Genomic DNA, 23,298 nt, shown 5'->3' on the forward strand with positions numbered 1-23,298 from the left:
AGCCAGCAGACGCCGAGCGGGTGCCACCATGGAGTCCCATGCAGGTACCTCGTACACTGGGCCCGTTTCCCTCGTTTGGTGCCACCTCCCCCATGTCTAATTGGATCATGAGCTCCCCAGGTCACTTTTGGGACAAGATTTTTTGTCATGTAGCGCGTTTCCCCTCCTTTCGGTCACAAGACCTCGATTCTGCGGTTGACGAGCCGCGGGAGCTGCAGATGGTGCGGAGGTTGTGGTGTGCTGGCTAAGCCGGATTTGGTGCAGGGCCCGAACAGAACGGGGTTTGCGAGCAGCTTGCTGGTGACAGGATTCTCGTCTGGGTGTCCCTGGGGCGGTCGCAAGTAGGTTGTGGCTGCGTGGAAGGCTCTCGGGGGCTTTCTGTCCGTGGCTCGGGCCGCGACTTTTGGTTCTCCTTGTTTCCTTTTCACGCCCCATGTATTCTTATTTCACTAGTTGGCAGATGCAATTGGACAAAAGTTTCAATTTTAGCCGGTCCGGCGCTGAATCTGTCCCCTGTAACGGAGATTCGTAGGGGACCTTGAGCTGGGTTCCGGGAAGATCTTGGGGACACAGCAGGGGGGTCTTTAGGGGGACCAGTGGTAGCTATGCGTTGATGGGGAGGCTGCTGGAAGCGTAGGGGAGCATGTTGAGGGTCTTCAAGGCTCGGTTGGCGCTGTGACAGGCGTTCCAGGGTGATTAAAGCACGCCCCTGGGGGGTCCGAGGCTGGTCCTAGGTACCCGTGGCTCAGAGTAAACTTGACCGGCCCATGCATGCCGTGGTGCTGTATGTGTCCTGTAGATTTTTGCGGACCTGGCTCCCCCACATTGTAGTCTTGCAGGAGATATCTACTTCTAGGCTGTGCGTTTTCGCCTAGCTGGCAGCTCGCTTGATTAACCAAACTGCCCAATGACAACTCCCTAGTGCCTGGAGCTCCCATGCTCAAGGGGGGGAGAGGGGGAGAGAGAGAATGAAGGCATTCCAGCGCCGAGTTCTGAGTAGCTATATGGGTCTTGTGACTTCGGTTCAAGCGCCCCATGTTCGTATTACGTCCTTGGAACTTTGTGCCTGCCTTTGATCTGGCCCTTGATTTTTCACGATAATACTACTCTACGTTATCCCTCCTCTCCTCATCTCCCTCTCCCTTTCCCTCTTTGCGGGTGCGAGAAAGTATACACATACTCTCCGTGTAATTATAGTGGTAGTTAACGAGCCGCTTGGGAGTGTAGCTATGTGGAGATCAAACATGTGCTCCTACACTACGTATTAGGGGAGAATATACAGGACTACAAGTATTGTACATGCCTAGGTGCATCGGAGATTCGGGAAAATTGGAGAATCCTAATCGCGGACGAGGCTGTACAGCCCCTTTTTTGGCCTTTTCCTTTTCTTTTCTCTTTTATTTTGTTTTTTTTTGCCCCCAGTGTTTTGCCCTGGGTACTATAACTATACCTATCACTATACCGAACCACACCATCTCTTTAGCCCCTCCCCCCCCCTTTTTTTATTTTCCTTTCTATTTTGCTCCTTTTCGGCTACGCAATACTCTTTCGTTCCAGTCTTGTTGTTGTTGGGATTCTTCCGTGAAGGTGGGTTTTCGTGCATGCCAATAGAAGCTCGTGTGTCTATACTCATTTTTTTTCTCTTGTCTTTTTTGTTCGTTTAGTAAATCGGCCATTCATCTGTTGATCTGGTTTGCTTGCTTGCCTACTACCTTCCTTGCCGACTAACAACTGACAACGCACAGCGCACAATGAAAAAACAAGGTTGCAGAAGTCTTGGGTCTTCGTCGTAGCACAAAATCGGCGATAATGTTCACGTTCTCGACAACGAGATTATATATAAATAAGGAGAATTGAAGTCATTCAGGTGGTTGCGGCTTTCTATGTGCCTAGTCATCGGCTGTGTTCCGCTTGTATTCATCCCCATAGATAGGGCACATCCTTGAGAGAAGGTCTCGTAGGCGGTATTTCGAGCGCTTGGGAGGGACATTCGAGAATCGACAGCGAGATCTTGTCGTCACGAAAAACAATTATTTCGACATTGCTCTGGGGAATTGTCGTATTGGTCTTCTCCGCGAGGCTCTATCACAAAGCTGTTCTCGGCCCTTGCAAGCAGTGACGTTAGTCTCAACAAGTCTCTCGCGACATGGATCTACGAATCGAGAGGGATGAAGATGCCTTTCCATGCTTGATGGTAGCGTAACAGAGCACTTCAGGGTTCGGCATGCACGTGCAACAACGCACAGAGGCCTGTCCAGTAGATCGGGAATCGAGAACGCGTTTCTGGTTGACGCTGACAGGACAACACCACCACCAACACCACCACGAGAGAGGCAGCGGCTAGGGCAGCGCGCCCCTAGCACGGCGACGGCATTGAGAAGTAGGAAAGGGCCGATGAAACACTCAGGAATAGGCAGACGACATCAAAAACATGGAATACTCTGTCAAACTGTGAAGAATGGCACTCTGCGAGCACTGTGAACTGTTCAGCACTCCCTTAGCCCATTTTTAGTTTGACATGTGGCTAGACAGCTCTCCTTCCTGCTACCACCCAATCCATACCATCCCAGCACAGCCGCTTTGCCTTGTTCCAGTAGAAATCTGGAGTTCGCAGAAGTCATCTCATCAGTCTCTGGTTCGGGATTGGTGAGATCTCAAGGCAAGGACGGTGAGGATCAGCTGCCGTGCGTGATATTATTTTTAGATTCGCTCAATGGAGCGAATCTTTGTCCTCCCGAAATGTTGATGGAGAAATCGATGGTCGCCTCTGTAGTATGGATTCGTGTCACCCGCCTTTTATTTACGGTGCTGTAACACCCCCGTTCTGGCATTTTACACAATCTCGGACCGCAATGTCCTGGATTCTAATGTTCACTCAGCCTTATGTTGAGTTGTTCTGGCCGCTGCGGCTAACTTTCTGTTCTGACCAGGATTATCTCCCTCCATCCCCGTGTTTCGAAGCCGGAACCAAGGATCATCACATACAAAGCCAGGTTTGAAGTAGACCTTGTCACCTCGCTCGTTGATTTTGCCACGAGTCCATTCGTCCAGTTCCTCCGACGTATATGACATTCCCGTTTCCGGAGAAGTGAATATGGTGGTTGTCTGTTGTTGTGTCGAAAAGGGTATCGAGCAGGAAGATGGCTGGGACGGAATTGACCGTTGCGGTTCATCTACAGGCAACTTTGTGGACGTTGGGGCTTGAGGGTGGTTGGAATGCCAAAGACCAGAGGAACTTTCAACGTCTGGTACTGGGTCTCTCAGAGTTGTCGCATGAGATGAGACCTGCGTGAGTGACGTGTCTAAACTCAAGGTCAGAGATGTCGGCTTTTTTCAATCTCTCGAGTTAAGAGTATTGAAAAGAATGGAAGAAAAAATGGGGCAGCAAGGAGTAATATAGAACACTCTGAGACGGAAGAGCCAGCATTAACCAAGCGAAGGGGTCGGATCGGACTGCCGGCTTCGGGCATAGTAAAACAGAGTTATAGTCCCAGGAAGAGATTAATGGCTATGGTAAACCAGAACATAAGCCTGTCTCTTGCAGGCCAACTCAATGATTTGAAGTAGAGGCGACATCCCTCGGGAGATAGTCCCTCGATCTCCTGCTAGAGAATGACTTACCAGGTGGGTTTTTGGGGCGGCGCGTCGAAAACGAGTTGAAGCCCATCATCTCGCGCATTGCAGCTTCGGGATCCGTGTAAGCATCTCCGAAGGGATGTGGAGGCTCTGGCATAATGATAGGCGGCGAAGCTCAAAAGCGAAAAGCGTGACTTGATGTTACTGAGGAGGCAGAGTCGATATCAAGTTTTGAGTTGGAAAAGAAGATTAGTACCAAGTCAAATGACGTGGCTGACAGACATAAAAATGCTTGCAGTGGTGTCATTACAAGTCTGGGCATCGGCAGCCGTCTTTTGCGCAAACTCCTTCCCCTTCGCTGCGATGATACTCGCACGCTTTTCTACCTCCGCAGGCTCAGCTGCCTGATAGTGCATCGCAATGGGTGAAAAAAAAAAAAAAAAAAAAGGTACCAGTATCCACTACGCGTAGTCGTTTGACATGCTCCATCCGCAGTAGACGGACAGTAGGATGGTTGCCGAGGTGTCTTCGTGTCATTCTGTATATACTGGTTGCCAACTAGTATTGGATAAAGAACAGCTAGGGCATGCTGCAAATGCAATGAAGCATGCATGCATGTAAATATTTCGTACTCCCTGTCCGATCCAGGGGGAAAACCCGCACCATACCCTCTTCCTGACCTCTTTTTTTCCACGCTCGACACGGATAGCGAGTCTGGATTCAGGTGTAGGCCCATGCTGACAGCGGTTCGAATTATGAGGCCTACAAGATTCCAGCATTTGTTCAGATCAAGCGTGCCCTAAAGGCAGTAGCAACGTAAGAGGAGAGCCTGTATAAGCTCTAGATTGCCTCTCTTGTGGACCTGAGATAATATAATAGTTCGACGAGATCTAAGAAAGGGACAACGGTTCTTGCGAGATTGTTTGGTGCAATCTTGTCGTAGCACTCACAGCCCAAAGGAGGCGCGGCATTGACCAACGCGTGCCACGACGATGGGCATGGAGTCTGCTCCAAATTTGCTCACATCTTTTCACACTCAGCTCTGGAGTTGCCCCTATGAAGAGAGGGATAGATCGGGTGAAATCAGTTGAAATAATAATAGATGAGATTGTCAGCTAGGTGCTGGTCTGGTAGTTATGGTTTTTTGATTGTGCAGACGATATCCTGACCAGCCCTGTCATGGCAAGCATGAGCAGTGGTCGATGGCGATCCGCTCCGCTGACCGTGGTGTGAATGGATTATCGCGGGGACGTCGTCTGAGGGTCTTGCTGTTTTAGACTCGCGCCACAAGGAATATTACTCAGCTGAGATGTGGGTTGACACGTAGACCGAATCATTGTGTAGACTCGCTAAGACCATCGAATTGATGCCATCGCTACATGGCTCATCAGTGCGTCAATTCGAAGAGGGTCTCATAGGTAGTATACGATTGGATAGCCAGATTAGACACCGAACTTGTGTTCGCGGGAAACAACCCTGTTATAGGTCTTTCAAGCGAGCTTGAGTTCGGGAGCACGTTGGATGATACTGACAAGCAATACGCCTGCTTCGACATCCTCCGTAAATAGGGCGCTCGCCGTCACGCAGATGTTTCCGCTTCCGATATCCGAGACAGCTTGACGCGAAGGCAGCCTCTATCTCTTCGCTTGTTCTTTTCCCATGATAAACTAGCCTGATTGGAGGTGCCTAAGCCGCCGGTAATTGCGATCACTGATCAGACACAACAAAGATGAGTCCCTGCCGCAGTACGGGTTTGGGCCCAGTGTCCGGAAGTTGTAAGCTTAGATAGGATGAAAAACAGAAGTAGAACAAGCGACTGCACGATGGCGGATTGAATAAGCCGATGATTGAAGATACTCCGCAACTCGGTACAGCCTCGTTAGCTTCGGAGTGGCTGTATGGAGTTCTCGTACGACACCGATTGCGGAGGACCGAGTACTTTACTTAGGAATAGCTAATGAATGTTGCTCGAACTTCAGGAATTGGGTTCGAGTTCGTTTGTTACTTATCTACTGCGAAAGTCAAGGGCTCCACTACCACTGATCATCGGATGTCCCCATCACCACTGTATTCATACTTCGGCAAGGAAGCACAGTATCTGGTACTCAACGTGTTTTTTCCCTCTTTGGAAGGAAATTCCCTGCAAGTCCGAACACCAACCAATTAGATGGCGATTACGAATTCGTGGTTCGAGCTCAGAGCCTACTACTTCCTGAAATGCTACCCAATGCTAGCCTTAAGATTATTCAAGCCCTACTACTTGTCTATTACTTTCTGCGAGGGACTCTACAAGTGAATAGATACTGGAGCCTCGCAGGCCTAATGGACCCCTCAGCGATTAGTATCGGCCTTTATCTCAATCGCTGGAGAAAGACTTAAAGAAACGTGTTTGATTGGGCTGTATACTACTAGGAGGTACGCTGGGCATAAAGTTCGGTCGGCCACCACTCATTAAGACGGGAAATGGTTTCCTCTTGCATCATCGGGCCCAAATTGACGATCAATACATTTCGGTAGACTCTTTAGCTCCACAGTAGCTACTGAACGTCCATCTAGGACATCGTTCTTTATTGATACGATAAGAATGGCTCCTATCATTGAGCAAATACTGCATGGACTCTATCCCAATGGAGTGGGTAGGCGCTTTATGAGCAATCTACAGGCTGCTTCTACTTCGGGCTCTGCTCCTACACAAATTTAGAGAACCACAGTTATTGGGGATGAATAACTGTCCGAATGGAGGCGAACAGCGCCTATTCGTCTGACAGGGGAACTACGATCTGATGAGGATTGTGAGGCAGAGCTTCTTCGGCGCCGTCTAGTCTTATTGATAAGGTAAGGATTCGAGTATTCTATCCTCCAGTTACTGCTGATGAAAGTACAAATAGATATCACTACGTCCGCCTTCTACGGGATTGGTAGGCCTTTTTAATCTTCAGTCGAGCACAGATCCAGGAGCCCTTTCTTCAAGCGGTCGCCGCGGCATCCGCTCAGATATGTATTGTGTCTGCCCGCCGCTCTATAGGGTTGATCTGCGCCCCAAGGAATCGCCACAGGTTGAACTCGCTCTACCATAATTTGCATTATAAGCTCCCTGAAAGTCCCACAAGGGGTATAAATCTCAGTCAAACTCAAAAGACGCTTTTGCCGCAACTGGAGTCACGCTCAGTCTAAAGTCCCAAGACGCAGCATAGTTTGAGGCGACAGGTATCACGCATGACGAAGTCCTCGGCTCTGCATTGACTTTCTGAGAAGCGTTTGCCATGTTCTTCCGCAAGCAGCACGATATCACTCCATACTGAAACAAATTCAGAGCAAAATGGTAGACCAGAACGACAGCAAGCGCTTTCGCACCGACCACGAGAGCCTCTACAATGGACATCACGGGGACAAATGACCGATCGGAATGTTAAACAGGCGATGGCGATGTTAGCAACGACGCTCCTGTCGTCGGGAACTTGTATGATATGAATGGCCTCTTTGTTGTTGAGTTTCTGGATTCCAACGATCTGTTCATGGGCGGGGGAATAGAGATGAGTACAAGTGTGAAGTACGACTGCACAGCCACACCTCAGGACGGCTTACGCATGGCTGGGATTGAAACAGCCACACTTCTGGTTGAGCAACGCAATCGGCAGTTGTTGACAGCTTTGGCAATGGCACAGAGCGCTCTTTGTCCGACACAGTCAGAATCTAGACCTTTCCTAGCATCCCACGGATAGACAGAAGCGGGGTAATTATCAATCCTTAGACTTCGTGCTCTGTAGCGCTCTTAACTTCTCTTAATATTTTACCACAAGGTTCGATCACCTCCTATACTACCCCTGAACTCGCGCCAAGTTGCCAAGTTGTTCTGGCCACTCACATAACGACCAGCTGTGGATTCTCGGGTCTAGCACGTAGGTGCAGGTCCGTTCAAGGCTGTTGCTGATATACGGGTCGAGCATTGATCGGTAGGGACAGTTCAAGGGTTCCGAGTAAGATTTTTGAACAGATGTGCTTTGTTAACTCTTTCACCTTGAAATTAAGCTGAGCTCTCTCAGAGTATCTAGCAACCAGGTCGGCAACCCAGCTTCTGAGACGAGAGACTTTATCCAATAGACCCGTCACCCGTGAGTGATAACCGAAAAACAGCCACAACACGGGTCCACTATGGCTACAGCTCTCACAGTCGAGGCTATGGTAACATTGCATCCATCAACAACTGCCCAAACGGCAGCAGCAATACCCAAGGACGTTAATTTCGACCCCGATACCCTCAAATCCAAGTACTTCGCTGAGAGGGACAAGCGCCTTCACAATGGGGGGCTTAACCAGTATCGACCGGTCGAAGGCTCCCTCTCAAGCTATGTCGAAGATCCTTACGTCGAGCCTGGCTTCACCCGCGACCCCGTTGACCTGGATTGTGACGTGGTCATCATTGGCGGCGGCTACGGGGGCCAGCTAGTCGCGGTCCGGTTGATGGAACAAGGAATAAACAACTTCCGGATCATTGAGAAAGGGGGTGATTTTGGAGGCACATGGTGAGAGGGCTATACTTGTATTGACTGTTAACGAGACGGTTGCTGACAAGATCTTCTCCCAGGTACTGGAACCGATATCCTGGGGCGCAATGCGACATCGAATCCTACATCTATATGCCACTTCTGGAAGAGACCAACTATATACCGACAGAAAAGTACGCACATGCGCAAGAGTTACTCGATCACTCGAAGAGGATTGGAGAGCAGTATGATCTATATTCAAGATCCCTCTTTCAGACTGAGGTGCTTGCATTGCGGTGGTGCGCCTCTGATTCCAGATGGTCTGTGGACACGAGTCGGAAAGATAACATTCGAGCCCGGTTTGTTATCCCCGTGGCTGGCCCACTTCACAGACCTAAACTGCCTGGTTTGCCCGGTATCGAATCATTTCAAGGCCACTCATTTCATTCAAGCCGTTGGGACTACAATTATACCGGAGGAAACGAGGCGGGCGGGCTCACCAAGCTCGCCGACAAGCGAGTTGGCATCATTGGCACGGGTGCCACTGCGGTTCAGCTAGTTCCGCATCTTGGGGCAGGAGCGAAGGATCTCTACGTTTTCCAGCGGACGCCATCCTCGATCGACATTCGAGCAAACAGACCGACCGACTGGGATTGGGCAAAGTCATTGCAGAAGGGCTGGCAACAAAAACGAATGGATAATTTCACCATAATTCTCAGCGGGGGCCACCAGGAGGAAGACCTCGTCGCGGACGCCTGGACGAATACTCTAGGGAAACTCCGCCCGAACCCGATCAAAATGAAGACGATGGCTCCCGAGGCTTATGCTGCTGAGCTCGAACTAGCTGATTTCCAGAAGATGGAGTCACTTCGTGCTCGGGTGGACGCCATTGTCGAGGATAAAAGAACGGCGGAGAGCTTGAAACCATGGTATAACCACTTTTGCAAGCGACCTTGTTGCCACGATGAGTACTTGCAGACATTTAATCGACCAAATGTCCACCTCATTGACACTGAAGGTCAAGGGGTGGAAGCTATCACTACAAAAGGAGTCGTCAGCCATGGCAAAGAATACGAGCTCGACTGCATTATTTACGCCACCGGTTTCGAAGTCGCCACAGACTTCTCCCGCCGTGCCGGCATGGACATTTACGGACGCGATAATCTGACACTGACCGAGAAGTGGCGAGAGGGTGCCTTGACCTTTCACGGCTGGACCACTCGCGGCTTCCCAAACTGCTTCTTCGTTAGCAATTTGCAATCCGCCCAGTCAGTGAACTTCATCCACGCCACAAATGAGCAGGCTATCCACCTCGCCTACATTGTTTCAGAATGCCAGAAGCGTGGTATTGACACCGTGGAGCCCACTGCCGAGGCAGAGGCAAACTGGGTCGACACAGTCATCGAAACGACAAAGATGAGGCGCAATCTTCTGCGCGGGTGCACCCCGGGTTACTACAACAACGAAGGCGACTTTTCATTGCGTGCCCAGCGAAACGCGCCCTACGGAGGAGGCGTAATGCCCTTCCTTGAAATTCTAAGCAACTGGCGTCAAGAGGGTAAACTCGAAGGCCTAGATATTGTGTGTCGGCAAAGCGATGCCGCGTGAATGCACAGACCATCCGAAAGAGTGGGAGGTGAAAGGGACGGTCCGTTGCAACAGTCGGAGCCCTGGGCGCGTGCTTTATTGCATTCGTGGGCTTGGTTTAGATATTTTTTCCAAGACATAGACGGAATCTGTTCCCTTGTTTGACCGAAACAAACAAAAAAGGGTCTCAGTGCTTCAACTGGATACGAACCACTCTGGTGAGCCAAGGATACCAGCTCACTCTCCCGAGGTGTACTGCAAGCTTTGTCAGAGTCTGTCCCAACCGGGCATATCTCAGCCTTAGCCCGAGATAGCATTGATTATTACCCAGGACAGCCCGCCGAACCGATGGCCATGCCCGTTTTCAGAGGCTCGCACGTGACAGAATCTCCCATCCCTGAGTTGCTCAGCCTCGTCTACTTGGGGCGTGTCTCGGAGCAATATAAACTTTGTCTTCGTAGTCTGCCGCGGAGAGATCTAGGAGGATTGTAAAAGGGGGGATTTGGTCCGACCGATAGCACGAGGTGGGAACCCCAAAAACTAAGTGAGAGTGTGGACATCGTTATTGGAATTGGTGGATATGGTCGAACTTGAGGAACCAGTCTCTGTCTTGTTCAGGATGAGGGTACATGCCTGGAGGTGTTCGTGTCCGAACAAGAACCCTTTTAGCAGGAAGGGTTCATCGAATCCATGGCCCTTGGTTGTTCTTCTCCGATGACCCGATATATCCCAAGCTCCGAACTGATCAAACGGGCGGCAGTAACCTCACGTCACCTTAGAGATTTAAGCCCAGACTTTCCTTGGAGCATGCGAGATTTCATTCCGAAAGGCTCGATAGAACTCCTAAATAGAATCAGATTCAGGCACCTCTCCCATGCTGCTGTGCCATCTTGTCTTCAAGCTCGACCTTTTTTTTTGGCTGGCCTCTCTAGATTGCTTTCGCCTTCTTCTCGAGCAATTTCAATTTCAATTTCCGCGGCTGCTGCTCCAGCAGATACAAGGTCGACGAGCTTATGTTCGAGATATGTTTTTCAACCAATTTTCTGTCGGACACCGTCATAGCTGCAAGGCCAACTTGACTGGACGTCTGGAGAAATATGCGCCTGTCATCTGAGCCGCTGGAACCGGCAGTTGCTTTGACAAAAACATATGGACTTGGGTTGATACGAGATGCTCTGTTTAGGCAGGAACTGCCCTACCCATCCAGATTCGGCGGTCCGTCGCCGCAGGCGCTATCAAACTGCCTTTTGTCTTTCCTTCTGCTGAACTGAAAGCAAGTCACGTTAAGTCCTCGCGCATCTCAAAACCGCCCAACCTACAACAAAAAAGACCCCCCTAGCAGTTCTGCTTTTCTTCTATGCAGTTCAATCTCCTTCTTTCTTGAGACGTATGGCCTTGCTTTGGTCATCAATTTTTCTTCCCTTACAGTGGAACCCTTGCAGGAATCGAGTACGACTAAATGGATCGAAATGGCATTCGATCGGGACTATGTCACGAAGAAGTTTAGCCTCTTCAATGAAAACCTGGATCCGATAATTAGGCGTAGTTGAAGTTGTTTCGGCACAGGGGACAACTCGAGCTGTTGGAGCTCTTAAACCATCGGAAGAGACAAACCCCATGGAAGGTGTTGCGACAGGTCCCACATCGTTTGTTGGGGGTTTGCATGTCTGTCCCGATGATCGAGTAACAGATGGCACACTCGCTCTGGCCTTGCAGAGCGCCCTGTACGTTGCGCCGAAATGCGACGAGGCCTTCGATAATGCTGCCAGTGCTGAATATGATGATTTGAAAGGTTCGTAGCCATGATTGCCAGTTCTTCTCCGAGACGCCCACTCGAGTGCGGGATGACACCGTCGGAGAATCTAGTGGATAGGTTTTCGGCAGAGATATCGCTAAAGATATTGAGGGTGACTCGGGATCTACGGCTATCGACGCCACCAGTTCAGAGCCGCTTAGCGACGTTTTCACTGTCAGAGGTGCATCATTCTCCTCTTGCGATTGGCTTCGTATCCATTCGCTGACTGTTGCAGCAGCAGCTGAGATCAAGGCTGGTGCGAAATATTTCTGAGTCCAGCTCTCCAATGGCGACTTGACACGGTTCTTTTGTTCAATGAACCAACTTCGAGTGAGTCCGGGGAGAAACAATAAGCAGCAATAGTAAAGATGCATAGCGAGGTGCTGCTCCTCTTGCTCATCTGTCTCGTCAGTGCCTCGTTCAAAGGATTTGATGTTGGTCTTCGATGCGTCAATTGCGCGATTACTCGAGATCCTGCAAATGTGGCAGACGAAGTCAAGAAGGTCTCCGAGTATACCTTTTTCTTTGATGTCCGTAGCGTAGAACTCCCGCAGCTTGTACGACGCCATTGGGAAGTGATCAAAGACCAAATGCCAGGAAAGCAAGTAACTCTGCCGCGAGGACGCAGACCCTGGACCGGAGGCCTGTGGCGCGTCCAGTACCATGTTCAAGAGCTCCGACGGGAGATGAGCAGCCTTTGACTCGAGGGCGACATCTAGCGAGATCTGCTCCTGCTTGGAGGGAATTGATCGGTGCAGAAGATCGTAGGCAGCACTTCGGACAGGATCCTCCCGCGACGATAACAAAGAGTATAGATCCACATCAGGCGGCACGTTGATGTGCGAGAGCTGTCTTCGAAGCAATTCAGCAGTAATCCAGCGGGGTTGGTTAATCTCATCGCTGGAGTCATTGAAGCTGTCGAGACAGCGCAGCAAACTCCCTTCCAAAGAAGGCTGTGAGGCTTTCCAGGCATCGACTAAGTCCTCATTTGCATCTTCAGCGGTGACAAGGTCTCTCAAACGTCCGTATACTCGAAGTGATGCATGTACGAGAGGAAGATCGCTGTTCAAGTCATTGCCATTCTGCCAAACGGCGAGCAAGTTTTGCAGGATGCGTTCCCAATGGTCCCCATAGATGTCTTTGGTAGCTGTAATGATGGGTTCAAGAAGTTTCATGGCCATTGTTTGATAAGCCAGGCCAGCGAAGGCATCGCCAGCCACACGCACAAGAGTTTGCATCAGGAAGATCTGCCGTTGACTAGGGATGCTCTCCAACGGTTCGGATCGTCCGTTTAGGAGAAGGTCTAGTAGAACCAGTCCCCGTAGCCCCTTTTCGGATGTGGAAGGAATCTTTAAATCGGTTCCGGTGGCAATCAACTCGTTGAGTAATTTGCGCCCTTGAGGTGAGTTGATGAGGTAGTCCCGACAAGTACAAACCAGACCTGCAGATTGCGCGACCTCTTGAACTCGGTGTAAATCCTTCATTTCCTCCCCGAAGGTGGACGTGATTATTGTAGGCCCGTGTTCGTCGATGAAACGTGATGTAACGTCGGTAAATGTCAGGCCGTAATAGAATGCCGTCGGGTTTGAATATTTTAGCGAACGAATCTTTTCGATCCAAATTTTGAGCATTTTATCATCTTGTGTCCACCTCTGAACCAAAGAGTTTCCTTGCGCGAGTGATTCAGCAGCTTCTTCCGTGACCTCCTCGCTGGTGTTCTGCCAGAGATCATTTGCAGCCTCCAGAGTCAACTTCTGATTGACAAATTGTAGAGCAAGGGGATAATAGCTGTACAGCGTTTGCAATTGGTCTTCTGACTGGCGAATCATTATGTCAGTGTCAAGCAGGATTTTTGTCAAGTAGAGAACAAGTCGAAATAGCAAGGAGAATTCGTCAGGATCTTTGAGCTGCTTCATGGTCGTCACAGAATCCACAGGCTTAATCATGAAGATAAGTCCGTGGAGAGGATTCGTGATCGAGAGTGAAAGGGGTGGCATAGTGTTCATATGAGCTTCGAGAGCGTGATTCCACTGAGCAACAGAGGGAATGAGAGCGGCAATCAAGTCAGATTCGTATGAACGCGAAGTTTTGAGGGTGTCTTTCGCGAGATCAATGAGTACGAAAATAGAAAGAGGAACGCCGTTTCCAGAGAGCTGATCGGCAATGACAGCAGCAGAAGAAGCTATTGTGGATGATTCCCCTGCAGGTAATGTTTTAATTTTTGTTATGAGCGAGGTTGCAAGCTCGGCTGTTTCCGCACTGTCAGCATCGGAGAGAACGAGCAACTTCGCCAGAATCGTGCTTCCTATATCGCAAGAGATAAGGAAAGAAGTTGAACCGAGTAGGAAGCGAAGAACTGCGAGCTGCGATGGTGTATCGGCGCCTGGAGATAACTGAACTAGAATCTTTTGGCAACAATTCTTGTACAAAGTGGACCGAGCCAGTTTGGAATTTTTCAGAACACTCTTCACAACTTCTTGCGCAAATCCGTTTTCCAGTTGTGACGAGATCTGGTGTATAACGAAAGGCTCGATTTCAGGATTCTGCAAGAGATCCTCTTCGGAAATTTGACCTAAAAGTCGTGCAAGGGCATTGGCGCTGACATTATGATCTGTGCTCATCAACTTTGCGAGAGCCAGTCCCAGATTTCGATGGAAATGTAGCAGGACGGAAGTTAAGTATTCTGCAGACGGGCTTGCAAGCAGGTTGACGGCATCCGATTCTAGGAATTCTTCCAACGAATTGGAAGATATTGTCTCCATGGGGGAAGTGACTGCCTCGAGAACAGCAGCTGCACTATATGGCTTGCCCTTTCGCGCTTTCAAGACCTGTAAAGCAGCATTCAGAAGGGATCCATCAGTCTCTTGAAAGACGTTCGCAGCACGCGCAGCATGCTGAGATTCGGCCTGAATGATAAGTGGCTTGAGGCGGAATAGGCGTTGAGCGTGCGCGATCACGTCGTCCTGCGATTTTGCAAAATCTTTCGAGCTTTCTGGCAGGGATAGCTTCATGCTAGCACTGAGTTGGTCACAGTATCGAACCCATACGTTCTCGAACGACGAGAAATTGCAGCGAATGAGATTAATGAGTGCTGATGCGGAAATATTGGCACTGTATGAACTCGGAATGTCCCAAACAGTTTGCTTAGGATCGTGAACAATATATTGATTGACCAACGGCAGAATGTTCGCTTCCAACAGTGCTGCTTTGGACTGGTCATCTTCCAACAGGTCGGTTGCCCAGAAAGATACCTCGACATAAGCAGGCCAGGCAGCTTCAAGATTCTGACGTGGTTCTTCAGGGCTGGCTATGCCCAACCGTAAGGACTCGAGTAATGTTGTAGCATCGTCTAAGCGACCTTTCTCATCGATGGCGCTCCAGGCTTCGAGTGGGATCTTTTTAAGAAGCATTGCGACGTTAGGCCAGAAATCCGCCGGGCCTCGCTGTGAGCCTTTCCGCAGGTACTGGAACAGCCTTTTGGAGGCCGCCGTTTTCGAAGAATAATCCGCGGTCCATATCCCCGGCCGGACGAAAGTGAGGGCGAGAAGAGCTTCTAACAGTTGGCGGGACGAGCCCAGCTGACTGCTATACAAAGCTTTGCTGATGAAGCAAGCACTTATGATTTTCCAATCAAGCTCTCCGGGGATCACATCTGCGCACACGCTAGCTAGGTTGCAAACAGCGCTTCGTAGAACAGGATCCGCATGAGACGAGTATTCCCAAAGCTTTTTGTCCACCACAATCCTTCCAAGGCTCTCCGGAACGTCAGGTTTGCTGGCACCTGACACTGGGGTGAAATTGATCTTGATAATTTGGCTCAGCATTTGCGTGGCATTCGCAACTACTCTAACAAATTTGGCCTCTGAATCATCCGGGGTGGTCGACCGTTCATCGCTCAACGTTTGAGATGTCTGGACCAAGATGGCATCATGGGCGTAGTCAAGGAGGGTACCCCGGTAGACCTTCCACAGCGCCCGTCTCTTGTCCTCTGTGGCAAATGCTGTCGCAACTGACTCTTGTGAAGTTCGGGCCACCAACTTGTCGTTATCGTAGCAGCCAGAAAGCCATGCTCCGATCACCTTTGGTAGATGAGGAGCCATTCGTTTGCCGGCGAGAGTAGTGAGAGAGCCCTGCAGGGCATGCGCGAGTTGGCGGACTCTGCGTGCATTATCAATCGAGGTCCGAGGGTATAGGCTGACCTTCGTGGAGAGTTAGTCCGTAGTTAATCAGGGCAGAGAGAACAACCAACCCATGCGTCCAGCAGGCCGGAATCAATGGTGTCGCCCGAGGTCAACGAGTTCACATAGTCTTGAAGCTCTTCGAGTGCTTTAGCTTTCGTAGTACTATCTTTCTTGCTGAGGTTTCGGAGGGAGACAACTAGGTTCGGATTCGAGATAATGCTGAGATTTGGTTGTTCAGCGATGTAGGATAGGGAAGAGGGCGCAGTCTGGAATCCTGGGGATGGGGTGCGGAAACCAAAGGCGGAGGATGAGGACGATCCAAACGCAGCAGAAGCAGCACGAGCGCTCGAAGCGGAGGCCTGTGACTTGAACTTCTTGCTCATGCTGCCGTGATCGTCCTCCTGGGACTTGTGGTGCTTGAGGGTATGGGCGGTTGGACGTCTCTAAATTCGCGGGGAGCCTTGTGGCCTGGTCAGTGCTAATTTCTCCGCGTCGAGGGGTCACCAAGTTCAGCCTTGCGTACGTCATTCGAGTCTGCCTTTCGGTTTTGTTATGGATTCTCCAGCACTTCAGCCTCGATTCACCGAACTCCTGAGGTTGTTTCTGCAGACTCAGAGACGTTGTCCAAAAGATTTAGGAGAGCATTGAATGCGATTTCCATTACTAAGATGCCTCAAAAGACGTTTATTCCGCTTGGTGAACTCATTTCCAACCATACGATTATAGTGAGATATCTGCTGATCCACATTGCCTTTATTCGCAGAAAACAACCCTGAAGTCATGACCAAACTGGCCCATCGACTGGGACTGTCCCCGGCACTCTCTTTTCACGATGCATACAGCCTGACCGACCCTGATCTGATGGCTATCTTACCTCGACCAGCCAGTGCCCTCTTGTTCACCTACCCAAGTACCGCAACCGCTGAAGCCCACTACAACAGAACCAACGAGGCCGAAGCAGGTTACGAAGGTTCAGGTCCCGGGGAACCCGTCATGTTCTACCGCCAAACAATACATCATGCCTGTGGCCTCATAGGTCTCCTGCATTGCACCACTAATGGGATGGCGGCCGACTTCATCCAGAAAGGGAGTGATCTCGATAAATTGGTCCAAAATACAATTCCTCTCAAACCCGCCGAGCGAGCTCAGTTCCTCCATGATTCAGAAATGCTGGAAACAGCTCACGCCACAGCCGCGGAGTCGGGTGATAGCACAGCGCCGCCACTAGGAGAAGATCCTGGCCATGCTTTCATTGCATTCGTTAAGGGCAAGGATGGCCACTTGTGGGAGTTAGAAGGTAGAAGAAAAGGGCCGGTCGATCTTGGTGTGCTTGAGGGGGATGAGGATGTATTGAGTGACAAAGCGCTCAGCTTGGGACCCCTTCCATTCCTGAAGCGCGAGGAGGCGGCAGGTAGCGGTGATTTCAGATTCAGCTGTACCGTGCTTGCTCCGAGTGTTGAGGAGTGATGAAAAGGCACATATGGGACATTCATTGCGCCAGGAGAAATTCCGGACTCTTGAGGTCGACCCAACCTAGGTTTGGCTCACTCTGCTTCCAACCTAGTCGCTCTTGCACGATCTTCGAATATGTCTTGACCTCGTCGATCGAATACGACAGAAATGATACCTCTTCCTGTCGATGCACGCCGGTGCACGAAAACATGGCGTAGACCGTCCTGCTCTCTCTATCACCGTCTTTTACCGTTCCCAATGGCTTCTCATACGCTCCCGCTCCGTGATAAAGACTTCCTAGCATAATAAACGCCTCTCCCATGCGCATCTCTGCGTCGACAACTCCACGGTTGCCGTCGGATCCAAAGTCGGGCATATCATCGCCCCACAGATGGCTGCCTGGGACGACTCTCGTAGCACCATTGGCCTTGGTGGTATCGCAGGATGGAACGAACAGGCCTAATAGCATATCACGGCCTTTCTCGTACTTATCGGCATGGGAATGGCGAGCATGGTGATTCTTGTCGTCGCGATGAAGGTTTTGCGCCGGAGTTCCTGGAGGGATATCAAATGCAATTGAGATTGAGAGAAGTGGGTGACTGGTTGTGGTGAGTGGCTTGTTGCCGTAATAATGGGTCGTCTCAAGCGCCAGAAAGTGTTCGCACAGAGCTTGGTAGAGCGGATCGGCAAAGAACTTCTCTCGTACTGTTGCGCTCTTTCCGATGAGTCTAGTTACTGTTCTCGTTTTGCCTTGAAGCGCTTGACGCCAGTCAGTATGTGGACCAATGATGGTTTTGCACGATAGAGAAACTTGCCGCCCACTTTCACGCCATTCACTTGCTGATCTAGCCACGGCCGCACCTCCCATTCCGCCTTCTCAAGCGCTGCTTTGTCGGTGAAATCCTTGACTATCACACAGCCATCGGCTTCCAACGCTTCGATAAATAGAGACAACGGAGCTGATCGTGAAAGCTTTCTGATGCGATGTCCCGGGCTATGGTCTCCCTTATAGCTGTCCCAAGCAACGCGTCGCGCGTGCTGGAGGATTGACGCCATCAGTTGAGTCCTTGCTGTACCTCAATGCTAGTGTTGTATAAGAAGATAAGGGGTCACGATGGCAACCAGCAACAGGAGAGCAGGGTACAGGGAGTGACGCGCAAGATATAGAGGGATAGACAAAGACCTGGCACCCTCGCCAAATCGTTTCTCCAGAAACTTACCACCGTGAGATCTCCCATGATGTAGGACCCGACTCGGTGGCGTCAGGTACTTTGAACAGACCGGATGGAGGTAAACGAGCTCACTCTTCGAGGAAGCGAGCGGCTCACACAATGAATGATTCTCCGCGTTAACAAATGTAATCGAATCACCAAAGGTCCCGGAAAGCCCTGGGACTTTACAAGGGCTGACGACGACTCTTATCGGAAAGGGGAGTGGTGGACTCCTCCGTGCCACTTGGCATTGGAAAGCGAGAGCGGCATAGATCATGTCTGCATAATTTGCCGAGTTTAATGATCAATCTGGGCATAAATGCGTATATCCATTTGCAACACGGGCTGGGGCATTCACGTTGGTGCCTTGGCTCCTGTCGCCGCTCGGATATCTCGGATGACTGTTAATATTTTGATGGTCATTGAAAATGGAAATGTACTGCCGTGCTGATCTCCGTCACCACCCTCGTCGACAAACGATGTGATGTAGTTGGACGAGATAATCCAGCAATAGATTCATTTTCTTCCCTGCGGAGAGTCGGAGTTGTGATAAGCATCCGGCGTCAACGCTGGAGTGGATTGTAGGATATATCGGCTCTCAGGCGCGGCTGAAGATTCAAAATCGACCGTGCTGCCTGCTCGGCCACCAGGCTCTGGGTGCTTGAACCACTCAAGCAACCCAGCAGGATGCATCTCAAGCTTTACAGGCAAGGCTCGTGATGCAAGGGTTAGAGGATCCATACCCGGTGATCTCGAGGCAGGCATCCGTCTAAGCTCTGCTTAGGGTGAAATGGAGTGGTGACCGTAAAGCTCCTCAACTTGGCTGAAGTTCGCTGAGTCGTGTCTGCCATGTCGAAATCTGAGCGTAGGTTATGATCAGTTTACCAGACCGAGGAGCTTGCCAGCAACAGGATCCCACTCGGAGTTCCATCGCCGCTGGCTTTCCCTTATAGCCCCTGCCTTCAACCTTGCAAGCTGTTGTGAGCTGGGATCAAACAATTCACGAAGAATGTCTGCCAATTCTTCTGAGCTGCCGAAGCCTTTGCCATTGACGTTTTCTGTCACTAGCTCCGGCCACGCTGCAAACTTGCTCCAGCCCGCCACAGGGAGACCAGCACCGAACATGTCAACCACTTTCATGGGGAGGTCAACTCCACTGCTGCTGGTATGTAGGGAGACGCCGAGATCTGCAGAGCCTAAGAGAAGAGCGTAATTCTCGAAGCTAAGCCAGTCGGTGTAGATGCTCACCGTTTCCAGCGCCTTTGCTGACCGCAGCTCTCGAATTTTATCGAGATAACGTTGCCTTTGGGGACCTTTTCCTGTGATAACAATGACGAGTTCTGGGAGCTGGGGATGAGACGAGGTGGCGCTGGTAGAGTAGCTACAGAGGGCATCCAGGAGAAGACCGAAATCTTCGTCAGCTGTCCAAGAGGTTGAGGAGACGAGCAGCCTGACCTTTGCGTCTAAGATATCACTGAAATGCTTTTGGAGAAGAGGGTAGCGCTGCAAGAAAGCTATTCGCATCGAATCTGTTAGAGGGTGGTACAGGTCTGCTGGTCGGTCATGCAAGGTCACAATGGGAGCAGTGATCCTGTAATCAGACTTTAAAACTTGAGCCATTGCGTCTGTGACGGTAAAATTTGCATGCGCGGCCTTTGCGAGAGTAGTTTCATAGAACCTGGATATTCCGACCAAAGGATGATCTGAACCGAGCTTGAGAGCCAGGATAGAATACCCAAAATTATGCCAGTCAACGATCAGTCGGGTTCGTCGAAAGAAACAGACAGTAGAAACAACCAGTAAAGTGGGTATTGAGGGGGGGTTCTATAAAGGGGTTCGTTAGAATATCAAGGACAGACACAGCAGAAAAAATTATACCTGGACCAGCATCCACTTGCAAGGATCAGAAGAATAGCTCAAAGTGGTCCATAGCGTCCTTGTTTGCAGGAGGACTTTCAGAGGTCCAAACAGAAGAAACAGGATCCTGTTGCTGGTTTGGAGCCATCGAGGAGGAGGTGATAATGGGAGGAGCCTGACATTGGGATGGGAGAGCAGCTCGGGCAATGGATCAGTCTCTGGGCATATAGAATTAGATCGGTGTTCCGTCGTAGCTGTCTCGGGCCGTTATATATTCCTCACCTCTATACCCAATAAGCTGGACACGGCCACCGTGAGTCGCGATGCTCAAAGCGTGATATTGCATACGGGGACTTCGGCCCAGGTCACCGAGCACCACAACTTGGACCGAACATTGCTGATCGGCGGCGAGCTGTGGAGAGGGCAACAGCAAGAGCAGGATGGTGAAAATGGTGGAAATAACCACCAACACCGCCAGCAGCATCCTCTTCCTTCTCTTCTCTTTGGGTATTTTTCTTCGTCGGTGAGAAGAATAACTTTCGACCAGTCAGCATGTCCAAGGTGATGATGGTCAGATTGATGAAAGTGGTTTAGACCCAGAAGCGAGGAAGCAAGGAAGCAAGGACACCTGCCACCACGGACACCAAGAGGAATTGCCAGGTATTACAGGGTACTCGGTAAGGAAGCCAAAAAAAAAAGGGGGCTGAAAGGCCTAGAAGCGAGAGAGACGCCAACATTGAACCCACCGACCCGCGCGTCGGCCAATTAGCGACGCAAGAGAGCTGCATGTCGAGATGCGAGATGCGAGATGCGAAGGTCAGAAAGGCCCATCAAGGCCCATCTTCTAGGATCGACTGCGTTGCCCCTTGAAATCCTCCATATGCTCCTGCTGCCCACTGACATCCTTAGCCAGGGGCAGCAGGCTAGACACGAAATGTATACCCAGCCATCCCAGCTATCCCAGCTATCTTCGTAATCTCTTCCCCAGACCATCTCTTTCTCTAAACCCCCGCCTGCGCCTATCGAGAAGTCGGAAACCTGCTTAGTTACCCTGCAGTCGCGTTAACACTCAACAACCCTGAGCAACATCACCGACACCGCTTCTCTCGAGTCTTCCCAGCGCTGGCTATCACAACTGTGGATGTTGATTCTACACCAAAGTGTCGCCTCAACCTTCAGCACCATCTGAAAGGACCATGAGCGCCACCTTCACACTGCCCATTGCTGCCACCGACAACTGCAAGCATGGGCATCCTCATGGTCCTTCCCATGGCAGCTCCCACTCGCACTCGCACTCTCACTCTCACTTCCACTCCCCTCTGCATTCGAGTCCGAGTCTCAGTACGCGCTCCCATCAACGAACTCGAACAGGAAGTCGTCTCACGGCCCCTCTCCCCTTGACGCGCATTCCCTCCGAGTCGATCGTCGAGCAGAATGAGGCTGCCATGACCGCGAATTGTTTACCTCCTGTGAATACGCATTTTCACGAGCATCGACATGTCAGCCCTGCCCCTTCCCGTGACAACGCGGGAACGCAGTTTCTGCCCAAGAGAAGGGACACAGAGAAGACGGCGTACTCATCCCTTGATGTAACCAAGCGGCCGTCATTCAAAAGAAATTTCTCAGCACCCACACAATTTCTGCTCGACTCAACCAAAAGCTACTCCCTACTACATGGGATACTGGAAGACGATGAATCCCGGCGGATATTTTATTTCATGATATTGAACCTCTGCTTCATGGTGGTCCAGTCAACATATGGTATCCTCACGGGCTCTCTGGGTTTGATCAGTGACAGTATCCATATGTTCTTCGACTGTGTAGCCCTGCTAGTTGGGGTGTGCGCCGCTGTCATGAGCAAATGGCCTCCCAGCCTCAAGTTTCCCTACGGATACGGTAAGATGGATACCCTGGCAGGGTTAGGCAACGGCATTTTCTTAATGCTCATCAGCATTGAGATTGTCTACGAGGCCGTTGAACGACTGTTCTCTGGTGCCGATGTCAGCCGAACCGCGGAGTTGCTTGTGGTCAGCACCATCGGTTTGTTTGTCAATCTGGTCGGCATTTTCGCCTTCCATGGCGCCCACGATCACGGACATGGGCACGGACATGGACATGGAGGACACAGCCATAGGCATTCTCATCATGACCACGACCACCACCATGACCATGACCATGACAATGAGGACACGAAAGATCACAGCCACCACGAAGCAGCAGGGACCCCCATGACCGCTTCGGCTTCACCGATAAAACATAGGCGTGATGCAGCAAGCGACCACCATCATGGCGGAGAAAATATGCAAGGCATCTACCTCCACATCATGGCCGACGCACTCGGCTCTTTGGCTGTTGTGGGATCCACCCTCCTTGTCCGCTGGACCGGTTGGAGCGGGTTTGATCCCCTAGCATCGTGTATCATTGCGGTTCTCATTTTTGCATCTACCATCCCTCTCGTCACCACAACGACAAAGACCCTCCTTCTATCCCTCAACTCGGACGTTGAATACAACCTTCGAGACATTCTTAGTGGCGTGGCCGAAATTCGCGGCGTCGTAGGCTACACCGTCCCAAAATTCTGGCTGGAGGATATCAAAAAAGAGCCTGGTCACCACCATCACCATGGCCATTCTCATACACACGACGACCATTCGCGTTCGCATTCTCACTCTCATAAAAACAGCGATGGTAAGAAGTGTGATGGCGAAAATGCCGACCCTACCGTGTTGGGTGTGATCCACATCATTGCCTCACCGAATGCAGATCTGGAGGACGTCAGGGAGCGAGTCTCGACGTATTTACGACTGCGGAAAATGGATGTCGTGATTCAGGTGGAGAGAGAAGGGGAACAGCGGTGTTGGTGCGGCGGGGGCCAGAAGAGCGCGAAAGCGTGAGCCTTGGAGCCACATGCGAGGTTTTGATGTGTTTGATGATAATAGCACACGCCGAAATCACGAACCCAGATGTATGTATGTATGGGCCGAGCTGGGCATTGCAGCACCACGAACCATTTTCTTTCACGCTATAGGCAGGGATGGGGCGGCTGCAAATGCCGTCGCAGATAGAGCCAGTCCCCGGTTATACGAGCCTTGCAATACTATCCAGATTTCCCACGATCCACATCTTCTACAAATCCGTCCGTGAGGAAGAGCACG

The 23,298-nt window shown here is 50.8% G+C and overlaps 7 protein-coding genes across 7 annotated transcripts; 3 read left to right on the plus strand and 4 right to left on the minus strand.

Moving 5' to 3' along the window:
- Nucleotides 1-2,871: 2,871 nt before the first annotated feature.
- Nucleotides 2,872-3,733, minus strand: Z519_05166 (uncharacterized protein; the record flags this gene model as incomplete). Its single annotated transcript, XM_016762907.1, has 2 exons — nt 2,872-3,302; nt 3,622-3,733. The coding sequence occupies 2 exons, from the start codon at nt 3,731-3,733 to the stop codon at nt 2,872-2,874; spliced, it is 543 nt and encodes a 180-aa protein (XP_016620520.1).
- A 3,995-nt stretch (nt 3,734-7,728) lies between these two features.
- Nucleotides 7,729-9,668, plus strand: Z519_05167 (uncharacterized protein; the record flags this gene model as incomplete). Its single annotated transcript, XM_016762908.1, has 2 exons — nt 7,729-8,099; nt 8,162-9,668. 2 exons carry the CDS (start codon nt 7,729-7,731, stop codon nt 9,666-9,668), a joined length of 1,878 nt encoding a protein of 625 aa, XP_016620521.1.
- Nucleotides 9,669-11,183: 1,515 nt separating this feature from the next.
- On the minus strand, nt 11,184-16,006 carry Z519_05168 (uncharacterized protein; the record flags this gene model as incomplete). The annotated part of the gene is made up of 2 exons (XM_016762909.1): nt 11,184-15,641; nt 15,692-16,006. 2 exons carry the CDS (start codon nt 16,004-16,006, stop codon nt 11,184-11,186), a joined length of 4,773 nt encoding a protein of 1,590 aa, XP_016620522.1.
- Nucleotides 16,007-16,291: 285 nt separating this feature from the next.
- Nucleotides 16,292-17,090, plus strand: Z519_05169 (uncharacterized protein; the record flags this gene model as incomplete). Its single annotated transcript, XM_016762910.1, has 2 exons — nt 16,292-16,319; nt 16,387-17,090. The coding sequence occupies 2 exons, from the start codon at nt 16,292-16,294 to the stop codon at nt 17,088-17,090; spliced, it is 732 nt and encodes a 243-aa protein (XP_016620523.1).
- Nucleotides 17,091-17,112: 22 nt separating this feature from the next.
- On the minus strand, nt 17,113-18,131 carry Z519_05170 (uncharacterized protein; the record flags this gene model as incomplete). Its single annotated transcript, XM_016762911.1, has 2 exons — nt 17,113-17,790; nt 17,859-18,131. 2 exons carry the CDS (start codon nt 18,129-18,131, stop codon nt 17,113-17,115), a joined length of 951 nt encoding a protein of 316 aa, XP_016620524.1.
- A 1,031-nt stretch (nt 18,132-19,162) lies between these two features.
- On the minus strand, nt 19,163-20,627 carry Z519_05171 (uncharacterized protein; the record flags this gene model as incomplete). Its single annotated transcript, XM_016762912.1, has 3 exons — nt 19,163-20,110; nt 20,165-20,361; nt 20,426-20,627. The coding sequence occupies 3 exons, from the start codon at nt 20,625-20,627 to the stop codon at nt 19,163-19,165; spliced, it is 1,347 nt and encodes a 448-aa protein (XP_016620525.1).
- A 961-nt stretch (nt 20,628-21,588) lies between these two features.
- On the plus strand, nt 21,589-23,037 carry Z519_05172 (uncharacterized protein; the record flags this gene model as incomplete). Its single annotated transcript, XM_016762913.1, has 1 exon — nt 21,589-23,037. The coding sequence occupies one exon, from the start codon at nt 21,589-21,591 to the stop codon at nt 23,035-23,037; it is 1,449 nt and encodes a 482-aa protein (XP_016620526.1).
- Nucleotides 23,038-23,298: the final 261 nt, after the last annotated feature.

The sequence above is a fragment of the Cladophialophora bantiana genome (genome assembly GCF_000835475.1).
Source record: "Cladophialophora bantiana CBS 173.52 unplaced genomic scaffold supercont1.7, whole genome shotgun sequence".
NCBI classification, from domain to species: Eukaryota; Fungi; Ascomycota; class Eurotiomycetes; order Chaetothyriales; family Herpotrichiellaceae; genus Cladophialophora; species Cladophialophora bantiana.